Below are 11,423 nucleotides of genomic sequence, written 5' to 3' on the forward strand. Positions count from 1 at the left end.
TGTCTCCATAAATTCTCTTTGAGTTTAGCTTTCCTAATTGTGCCTTTTCAGTTTTATCTTTTTGGAACTCTTGCTCTTGGTTGGTTTTCATTGATTGTAGGTGAAGCACCTATCTAGCAAAGTAGCAATTCTTTGGTGGATTGAGTGGAGGAGTGAACCAAAACCCAACCTAGCCTTTGGAAGGGTTTTCATTAAACCAAAAGGAGAGTAAACACTTTGGAGAGGTGCTAACATGTTTGCTATTTGTGAAGGAGCCAAAGAGAAGGAGTTTTGAAGACTTCAATTTCTTGCTTTCATCTTTTACTTTGCTTTTTTGTTTTCGGCCAACTTTGTTTTAGGCCATTCATTTCTTCCCTTTGGTTTGTAATTTTGGCCATTTTAAACCTCTTCAACTTGGGTTTTAGAGCGTGTAGAGAAGGTGATTTGAAAACCTTCACTAGGACCTCGACTAGTGTATGTTCTAAATTGCTTTCCATTGCATGCTTTATAGTTTTACTAGTATAATTGTCTAGGATTTTTACTTTTGCTTCCAAAACGTTTAGAAGGCTTAATTCTTTTGCCTACTAGGGGTGCGTGCACACACACACTTGGTAGTGTCAAAATTGTTTTTGTAAGAAAGGTAAAAAGGGCTTAGTGATTTTTACTTGAAAAGGGCTTGGTTATTAAGTGATTCTTTGTAGTCCACCTCCCCTTGAAGGTTCAATTTGTATACTTAGGCCTTTTCTACTTATCTTGCACCTTTAAAACTTTTTGTGAAAACCTTTTTATCACTCAATCTTTGTGAAAACCTTTTTAACTCTTTGTGAAAATTTTGTGAAAACCTTTTGATCAAAGATGAGTGAGCATTCTAGTGTACATGGTCATAATTCGCATAGTTCTAGGTCTAGTGTTAGGGATGAGCTTAGGCAATTGAAAGATTACCTAAGAAGAAAGGAGGAAGAAAATATAAAAAGAGAGGAAGAAATTAGAAGAAAAGAAAAAGAGCAAGAAAGAAATAATGAAGAAATAAAAAGATTGCTAGAAAGATTAGTTGTGGGAGGAGAGGCTAGTGGTTCAAGACCAAAAGTCACTTCTCCTCAACCCTCAAGAGGAAAGGGGCACATGTATACAAGTGCTCATGAGGAGGAAGGGCATCATACCCAACCTCCAAGTGATATCTTCTTTAGTAGTCATCACAATGATGATTACTATCAAAGGCCCCCAAGACATCATAGAAATAGGGAGTCCTCCAATAGGGAACCTAACATCAATCTTCCCCCATTTCATGGCAAGGATAATGTTGAAAATTATTTAGATTGGGAAATGAAAGTTGAGCAACTTTTCTCTTGCCATGGAATAAGTGAAGATAGGAAGGTTTCTTTAGCAACCCTTAGCTTCCAAGGGCATGCTATGTATTGGTGGACCTCCTTAGAAAAAGAAAGGAGAATAAATCATGAGCCCCCAATCCAATATTGGAATGAGCTCCGTAGTGCCTTAAGAAGGAGGCATATTCCTCCATACTATGACCGAGAGCTTATGGATAAGCTTCAAAGATTGAAACAAGGGTCCTCTAGTGTGGAAGAATATAGGCAATCTATGGAGTTGCTAATGATGAGGGCTGGGATTAGGGAGGAAGAGAGGACCACAATCTCTAGATTTCAAAGTGGTCTTAATCTTGAGATAAGAGACAAAGTTGAACTTCTTATAAGGATTTGAATGAACTTGTTCAACTTTGTTCAAGAGTGGAGCATCAACTTACAAGAAAACCTTTTCGAAAAGACTCCACTCCCTCTTATTCCAAGAGTTTTAAGAAGGAGGGCCACTCTTCCCTACCTTATCCCAAAGAAGAAAAAGAAAAAGAAAATTCATCTTTTAAAGCCCCTTCCAAAGAGTCTAAGTCAAGTGAAATCAAGTGCTTTAAGTGTCTTGGAAGAGGACATATTGCTTCTCAATGTCCTACAAAGAAAACCATGGTTTTAAAAGCCCAAGATCACTATAGTAGCCTTGATGAAGCTACTTCATCTTCCTCTAGTGAAGAAGAAGCCATAGACTCCGAGGAAGAAATTTTACCTTGTGAAGGAGACTTATTGTTGGTTAGAAGGCTCCTTAACAATCAATCTAGTGAAATTGACCAATCACAACGAGAGAACTTGTTTCAAACAAAATGCAATGTCTTAGAAAGTACTTGTTCTCTCATTGTCGATAGTGGGTCTACTTCAAATTGTTGTAGTACTAGATTGGTTGATAAGTTAGCCTTGACTACAAAACCTCATCCTAAACCTTACAAAATGCAATGGATCAATGAGGATAGAGGTGTTGTAGTTAACCAACAAGCAAGCATACCAATCTCTATTGGCAACTATAAAGAAAATGTTTTGTGTGACATAGTGCCATTAGAGGTTAGTCATGTCTTGCTTGGGAGGCCACGGCAATTTGACAAGCACATAATCCATGATGGCCTCACCAATAAAATAAGTTTCCAACACTTAGGTAAGAAGTTTGTGTGGTGTCCTCTATCACCCTCTCAAGTGAATGAGGACCAACTCAAACTAAAGGCTAAGAAAGATGATGAAGAGAAAAGCAAAAACAAAAACAAAAAGAAAAGAAAAGAAAAAAAGAATTTTTCCTTTGAAGAAAAAGGGCTAGGTTCAAGTGAACCTTAACCCTTGTGCCATCCTCCTTCTTTTGGTGCCAAAGAAAGATGGCAATGGAGGATGAGCACCTTTTTTAAAAAGCCATCATTGCATAAAAGGCACCCAATCCTAAGTTAGATGATTTGGTGAATGAATTGCATGGGTCAATAAAATTTTGGTGATGCCTCTTTGGCTCTCCCCTTTGCCCTAAGCACTTTCATTCAACAAATTATGTACTAAGGATTGCATAGTTAAGTTTTAATTTTTACTCCCCTAATTGTGGTTTCACTTCTTTTGAAGGATCAATGGAATGGAAGAGCTTAAAGATTTGAGGTCAAATCCTTCTCAAGAAGGAGGGTATGATGGAGGACCATCCTTGGTACTTCACTTCATGTGAGACCCATCACATGGTTCATGACTATGGCTAATTTGAGTAGTATAGAATTTATTGCTTTATTCCATTTTTACCCTTGTATTTTGGGGTATTTTAGTCCTAGGATTTATTTCTTTGAATTTCCCATTTTTGCCCTTGTATTTTGGGGTAATTTAGATGCTTAGGATTTTAATTAGGCTAGGGTGCATCCATTAAGGAGGTGACGCACACTTAGTGGTGTTGTTTGGTCATTTTTTTGGTGTTAGGTAGGCTTAGGCCCAATTGGAGGGCCAAGGATGCATGGACTTATCATGCACCTTGTTGTAGCCAACCTAAACCCTTAAAGATGCCAAACTTGGCCACCAAGTAGCATCTAGGGTTGCATTTGGCATTTCATTTAGGGTGCATTTCTCCCTAGTGAAATTCGGCCACTCACCCTAAATGCAACCCTAAATGCAAGCCTTCCTATATATTCCCCTAGTCTAGCTCCTTGTAGACACTTTGGATATTAATGATATTGAGTGTGCATTTTGCCTCATTGTCATTCTCCTTAGTCTCTAGGAACTCCACGGCCTCCTCCCCTTCTCCTCCTCCTTCCACCACCGTGAGTGAGTGAGTTTGGCCTACCTTGGGTGGCCTTCACCAACCTTAGTGAAGTGAGCTAGCCAAAAGGAGCAACACCCCACCAAACACCTCCCATACACCTTGTGCGCCACCTCCATCACCCTAAACACCAACCTTTTCCTTAGCACTAGGTTGCCTTTGGCTAACCTCCTCCCATCTCCACCATAAAAGCAAAACCCTAAATAGGTTTCATCCTACACTTGGATGAAACAACCTTGAGCAAACCCTCTTCACCTTCACCTTTGTGCTTCCGCCACCATCTCCTTCATTTTTCATCATCTTTTGGAGTCTCCCTTGTTGAACCAAGATCAAGGGCGTGCATGGAACTAAGCCACCTTCCATCATTTGGTAGGAATGATTGTAATGTCTGTAATGTCGTTGATGCTCTTCGAGCATTAACATGAGCGATAGAAATTGATAGATGGTGTTGTGCCTAGTTGGTTAGAGAGGTTTTAGCATCATCATCCATCCTCATTCAAGGGGGATATGAACCTGAAGCTATTATGATTTGATTGACTAACACATGGAAAATATGTTTAAGTCTATATGGAGTGTTCTATTGTCAAAAGGTGAATCTAGCTACATTTAAACTAACTGAAAATGCACATTTCTAGTAGAAGGGTGCCTTGCAAAGAAAGATGTTTGAAGGCACACTGGATAACTTCAAAAGGACTTTCTTGAAAAATTATTTCCTAGATGATGTGCGAAGCCATAGAGGGATGGAATTCTTGTAGTTAAAGTAGGATGGCACCGTGGGAAAATATGCTGCCAAATTCAATGAGGTTGGTCCATTGTTGCTCTCTTTACCATGGTGAAGGTAGTAAAAGGGCAAAGTGCATTAAGTTTGTGAATGGTCTCCATCTAAAGATAAAGACGATGATCGACTACTAGAAGATCTATCATTACTTGACGCTGATAAACAATTGTAGGATCTACGATCAAGATAACGGAGCATGCACTACACACTACAAGAGTGCGAGTCCTATCAGAGATGGGAGGTTTGGAGGTCAAAGCAAGAGTGAGTCATACTCCGCACCTGCAAAAGTTTCATGGGAGTAAAGCTGGACGAAGTGGAAGCATGTTGGGTCTTCTACAAGTAGAGGAACTGCTAGTGTTGGAAGGTCGGCTTCTACACCTGGGCATACGTACAAAAAAAATTCTTGGTCATACTTCTTAGCTAGAAGCGAGGGTTATATTGTTGTAACTTTTGGATTGGTGTGTTAATCTTTCTTAGTAAATTATAACAATTAAAAGTATATTAAAAGTTTTGTAAATTTAAATGTGTTACATATATGATATTTTTATAATTCCCGATGATGAAATAAAAAATAAATTGTATGCAGTTGCGTTAAATCTTGGGGCCAGTTATCCCACCCTTTGAGGTGCCTCCAGCATAGCTATGAGATTAGTCACCTCCAGCGTAACTAGGAGATTAGTCACTGCTATCGGCAGTGGATACTCCAGGAACGAAAAAAAAATAAAAAAAAATAAATATTACATAGTACATTATAATTAGTTGGTATTCGGTTTTGTTACAACTAATAAGTTAACAGAATCTTATAACACAAATATATTCGTGCGTCAGATACAAACATAACAAAGTATACAACACATAATTAATGTTCAGCAAACATTTTTTTTTTTTTTGTAAAGCAAACCTATGTAACTAAATAGTAACCATAAATTTCCTCTCTTGAGCTTCACTCTTCGTTCAACAATCACATATCCCTCAATGCTCCAAGCAGAGTTTCTCCATTATGAGAATGGTGGAGATGCCCGACCAAAAATTACTTGTTGCAATGGCCATGCACATTACTCCTCGGAGGTTTGGTTATGCTTTGAGTGCAAGCAATACTTTGACTTGGTTGATCTTATACCAGTAGACGAACCAAGAAAAAAAGAAGTTACATAAGTATCATTATAACTTTCTTGTTAATAACTTCTTAAATATAGCGAGATACCTATTAGAGTGTTTACGAGTATATAGTTATTTTATTATATAAGAATAAATTAAATGAGACTTTTAAAATTGAAAAAGAAAAATAATAGTCATTCAGTGTTAATATAAAATGTTTTTCATTATCAACCAATCTGAAATGATTATTAATATAATTTTCAAAGTAGTTATTGTTAAAATAATCAAACTTACAATATATGATAGTTTGTGATTGATTAATAGTGCAAGTACAAATTCATTATATTATAAAGGATTTAATGATGGTATACTGACGGTGTAAAGTAGTTTACAATGTCATCCAATCACAATTTATCACAAATAATAACTTTATTAACTTTTACAATAATTATCTTAAAAATCTCATAAATTATAATTTTTTTTATTAATTGACTATGTAAAACATTTTAAACTAATAATATATGACCATTAAATTCTATTATAAAAATACTTTTTATTGTCAGATATCATTACATAGCTTATTTTTTAAAAACAATCATGAAAATAAATCATATCAATCAAGAAGCAAATCCAAATAACACAGGTATGCCTAAAGTGATATAAATAACATAACCTAACCGTCCATACAGAATTCCATAAACTTTAAATTGCTTAAAGACTGTAACAATTGTGGATGGTTAATGAGAAAAGCTTAGAAAGAATGTAAAAAGAGGTTATACATTGAATTTTACCTAAGCAGCATTCATCAGCTACAAGCTTGAATTCGTCCTGCATGTCCAAATGCTGAATTTTTTCTCGCATTGGTTTCACATTTGGGTGCTGCTGGCATTACCGTTTCAAAGGCTTCAACAAGCAGTGCCACCTTCTTCTTCCTAGCTGGGGCAAGTTTGGTGACAGCTTGTCTGAGTGCACAATCAAGCATCCAATCCTCGGCATTCTTTCTCTCATCCACCATTTGATGCCTCAGGTCAACCTTTTCTTGTTCTGGCTCAGGAGCCAAGGGCAGAAAATTTGGTTCTTTTGGGTTGAACTTTCTCATTTCATCATCATCTTCAACACCCCTTTTTCTCCTAATTGCACCTCTCCAATTCTTGCTTGTGCTTTCTTCTTCACCACCTTTGTCACTTGTGCTTTGGAACCTTTTAGCTTTGACTTGGTCTTTTTCTTCAACCAACTCAATTTGCCTCTCCCCTTTGTTGCTCTCATCAATGTTCTCTAGGCTGCTTGAGTTTCCATCTTCACTGGCCTCATCAATTTTGCATGTTTCACTCATCTTCTGACATTGAGAATTGTCAATTGTCTCTTTCTCTTCATCAAGTGCCTTCATGTTGCAACTGGCCTCATCATCCACAAGTTCTTTATTTTCTCCACCATAATCTTGTGCATTTGTAAGGTACTTAAATATTTCCTCTGTAAAAGAAGATTGGTCACAACCCATTTCTGTGGAGGAGTATTCAATTTCTTGAGTTTCGGTGCTTCCACTTGCGTCCTCAAGAACATAACTAATGCGATTACGTTGTTCTTCAAAGTAGGTGCTTTCTTCTGAATTGACTTGTTTTTGTGTTTCATCAACCTGAAAGTTCTCATAATAGCCACCAAGGATATCATCTAACCATGTCACGGACACATCATGAGAAATCTCTGATGAGGACTCAACTTTTGAGTCTTCTGTGTACACAGAAGAATCAGCATCCTCTTCATGATCAAATCCGCACAATCGCTCCTCCTCCCACTCCATATCATAGGTTTTGAAATCAGAATCATCCATGTCTTGTTCCCCATCACTGCAGTAACTTCCCATACTCATTTCTTCATGAAACCAGACAACAGGTTGGTGATCTTCTTCTGCTGCAACTTCTGCATTTTCTTTTTGGAGAAAGCTCCCTTTGGTATCTACTTCAATTGCAACATCATCAAGGGATTTTTTGAAATCCTCCTCAAGATCAATCTCAGATATATGGGGACAAGGAATACCTATAACTTTTGGAGAAATCACTTGCATGACACCCTCTTCACTTGTTGCTATGCCATTATCCTCAATTATGGACTTGTTATCTTCTTGATCCTCAATCTCTTTGAGAAAATCTATTTTCCCCATTTGTTCTTCTCCTGTAGGTTTTGCATCCTTCTCATTGGCATAGATTTCAATGAAGATATCAATGCCAATTTCATCACAAGCAGGTTTTGCATCGAAGACATTCAGCTCATGCTCAACATCAGAGTCCTCCTTTTCTGCCTCAAGGGCACCCTTCAGATTCCGAGGGCTAAGAGCTTCAAGCTTTGCGCGCTTCTGCGTCTTCAAAAGGCGCCTCCTCGCGGACATGAAGCTCTTCAATGGTGGCAAATCAGCATGGTGATGACCATTAAGAGAGCAATATGTGTAAGGGCAAACCTTCATGGTTGAAGTGCCCTCTGACTCAGTTCCCCCAGGGTTAAGCATGAGAAATGATGGGAACTTTGAGTCCTTCAAAGTTGAAGAGCAAGTGGCTCTATGTGGTGCACTCATATCTGCACACATAACAGCCCTGGGGGATTTTCTAGAGCAAGCTCTAGAAGCCTTGAAACTAGTGGTTTTTGTCAATGTTCTCACCAAACTCAAACTAGATGATCTAGTCAACGCTTTTGTTGGTTTTTTAACACAGGCAGATTTGGAATCACTGGAAAATTTTCTTGGAAGATTCTTAAAATCAGAACCAGGTTGAGTGTTCCTGTGGCTTACCGGGAAAAGCTCCTTTTTTGCATGAGAGCTGCTTGTTGGCTTCATGTAATTGGGTGAACCATCTACTGTTCTGAACAAAGGTTGCTGCTTCTGTGGTGATGTTGATGTTGTTGCTGATGCTGCAGTTGCTGGAACATGAAGAGGGGGTGGCTTTCCTGGTTGAGATAAGCTTCTCGTTGAAGGTGGTGATGATGATGGTGTCGATTGAAGAGCCTCAAGATCAGAAAGCTTTATTGACCTTGATTTTTTCATTTTCTTCTTCATATCAGCTCCTCTACTTTTTCCATCTTGGTGCTGAGATAAAGATAGCTTCATGTTTGCCAACCTCCTATCTGATTTAACATGTTCCTCTTGGATACCAAGCTTGCTAGGCACCTTTCTTTGAACCATATTCCAAGGAAAAACTACAGGTTGAACAAGTTGGTAAATAAGGGATATTTGGTTTGGTTTGGTTTGGTTTTGTTTGGTTTCCTTCCTTGGCTTTGTGGAGTTCAAGCACAGGAAGAAAAGAAACCTTGTGGTGGTTTTGTTTTTGTTGTGAGGATGTTCATTGAGGAAAGAAAAGGAGAGAGAGGAAGGGTGGCTTGAAACTCAAACAACCAGAGAGATTCTCCCCTCTTGGTTTGGTTTGGTTTGGTTTCCTATGTTTGGTGTGGGTTTTTCTTTTTGTTTATTCTCAACTATGGTTCGGCAGGTGATGTTTTTTGAATTTGGCTTAGATAAGTGTTTGATGCTGACTAGCACTAACAGGTGGTTTTGGGGCCCTATTATGCTTGAGTATTTTCTTACATGAATTATTAGTATTTTGAAAAATAGGACTTTATCATAGGATATTTTTAAGCATAAAATTGTTGTTGATTTGATTTCTTAACTCATCATTTTGGAAATGACCAAATTGCCCCTCTCTTGTTTTCGGATAAGGAAAGCCTTGTGGTCTTGTGCAAGTGAAGAGATGAGGACAAAATGCATAATGGACTTTGCTTTAGTTTAGCTTAATTTTTATTAATGTGAATTTGGCTCTATTATGGAAACTCATTTGATTCAAGGAACAAGTATCATGGTTTCTGCTTTTCAATCAATTGCTTTATGATGCTGCCCCATGAACAGAATAACAATAACTCTGTTATGAAAATGGTACCTGATTAATCAAATGGAATTGAGGGAAAGCTCTAAATAAAGGATATTCCGTCAGGTAGCAGTTACTAGTTAGTGTAGCTGTGCAAGGATGAGTTTATCTGTGTTAGAAGAAAAGTAGTTGGCAGTTAGTGGATCTGTTCAATAAAATCAACTTTTGGAAGGGGAAAGCTTCGAGGTTCATAAATTGCATGTGTTTGTTTCAACGTATATTTTCCTTAACAATGAAGCTTTTGTTTCAATGAACAATGATATCTTCATATCAGCAATGACTCTAAGTCTTTAATGTCAAGTGTCAACAACGTAAATGGCCAGAGATGACTTATGATACGATATACAAAGATAGGTTCATAAAACATTAAATACACACTTGAATTTGAGGTGATTGTAATTTCAATTTTTTCTGCATTGTAGTTTTAGTTAGTTAGCGTGAAGCTCTCAAATTTATTATTATAATAATATTAATAAGGTTTTGCAAAATACCCTCAAATATGGTCAATCCATAATTCCTTAAGTCACCGACAAAGTCAAACTTATGGAATATGAGATTTTAGATAAGATATGAATGTGAGGGATTTTAGAGACTTTTACTTAGTATGAGATTTTTTGAACTTCTTAATTAATTTAATTTTTATTTATTATACTTATTTATGAATTAAATTTTAATATTTTTAAAATAAATGATCTATAATTAAAAAATATATTAACAATATAAATTATTTAATATAAATTTAAAATATAATTTATAATTTTACATGTTTAAAAAATAATTATATAAAATTTAAATATAATTCATATATTTAAATTTAATATTTATTTGTATATATAATTTATTATAAATTTTAGTTATATATAATAAATATTTAGTCTATGAAATATAAATGCTAAAATATTTTTATATTTTACCAATTCAACTGTTAAATTAAAAGTTCTTAATATATAAATTAAGTTTACAATTTTTTTAAGATTCAAAAAGTTATTTAACATTTTATTTTATTAATTCAAATTGATAAATAATTATAAAAGTATTTTATATATCGATTTAAATTGGCTAAATACCTATTTTGATCCCTTATAATTTTTTTTTGTTTCAATGTAGTCCCACCTTTATTTTTTGTCTCAATTTGGTCCCAAACTAATTAATTGGTTTCAATTTGGTCCCTAATAAATTAATTGGTTTCAATGTGAGACTTCCGTCCAAATTTCTTTAACGGAGTTAACTATTGGCCACGTGGATGCCACCTAGATGCATAGGTGGATGCCACGTGAATGTCACGTGGATGAAATTTTTTTGAAAACACCTAGAACCAGAACGGCCCATTCTAAAACCAGAACGAGCTGTTCTGGATGCGCTTTTGGTGTGTTAATTTTGCATCGGAAATGGGCCGTTCCAAATGCAAAATTTACACACCAAGAGTACACCAGAACGGTCCGTTCTGAAACTAAAACGGCCCGTTCCAAAACTGAATAGAATATTATTTATTAATTTTATTAAAAAATGTAATAATTTTGAAAAATATTTTTTTATAGTAAAAATTTTAAAATTACTTATTTTTATAAAATACAATTGCCTTATAAATAGAGTAATAACTTTTTCTTTTTTTCTTTCTATCTGGAGAAATATTTAAGTGTCACTTTATAATTTTTTGTAACTTATTTAAAATTAGAGGAATAAAATGATAAAAATTAATAGGATAAACATAATAAAATTATTAATTTATTTCCTTTTAGTGCCCTTTAAATTTTTACATTCATTTAAAATAAAAATATTTTATATGTTAATTTGAATTAATTTAACGAAATATTATATGATTTTTAAATTTTTAAATTTTTTTATAAATTTGATCTATATATGAAAAACTTTTTAATTTAACAATTAAATTCTTAAAAATTTGATATAGAACATTAATTATTAAATACAATAAATCTATCAAGACTTACTATTGAAGTAAGTAAATTTTTTCTTCATTAAAAATGAATATAATTTTACCACAAAATAAAAAACAATTAAACAATAAAATAAAATATAAAATTTGGTAGTGTCAA

At 35.3% G+C, this 11,423-nt stretch overlaps 1 protein-coding gene across 2 annotated transcripts; it reads right to left on the minus strand.

Annotated features, from left to right (window-relative positions):
• Nucleotides 1–5,087: 5,087 nt before the first annotated feature.
• LOC109817808 (uncharacterized) lies at nt 5,088–8,953 on the minus strand. 2 transcript variants are annotated; one of them, XM_020383148.3, is made up of 2 exons: nt 6,244–8,953; nt 5,088–5,479 (listed from the first exon to the last, which is right to left on the minus strand). In XM_020383148.3, exon 1 carries the CDS (start codon nt 8,631–8,633, stop codon nt 6,270–6,272), a length of 2,364 nt encoding a protein of 787 aa, XP_020238737.1. In that variant the 5' UTR covers nt 8,634–8,953; the 3' UTR covers nt 5,088–5,479; nt 6,244–6,269. The 2 variants fall into 2 exon arrangements, with proteins under 2 accessions (XP_020238737.1, XP_020238736.1); XM_020383147.3 differs by having other exon boundaries at nt 6,256–8,952.
• Nucleotides 8,954–11,423: the final 2,470 nt, after the last annotated feature.

Source organism: Cajanus cajan, chromosome 10, assembly GCF_000230855.2.
Source record: "Cajanus cajan strain Asha chromosome 10, NIPB_CcT2T_4, whole genome shotgun sequence".
NCBI lineage: Eukaryota > Viridiplantae > Streptophyta > Magnoliopsida > Fabales > Fabaceae > Cajanus > Cajanus cajan.

Bases quoted from the DNA above. Each gene is read 5' to 3' on its own strand.
- LOC109817808 (XM_020383148.3), bottom strand. From the start codon at position 8,633: ATGGTTCAAAGAAAGGTGCCTAGCAAGCTTGGTATCCAAGAGGAACAT.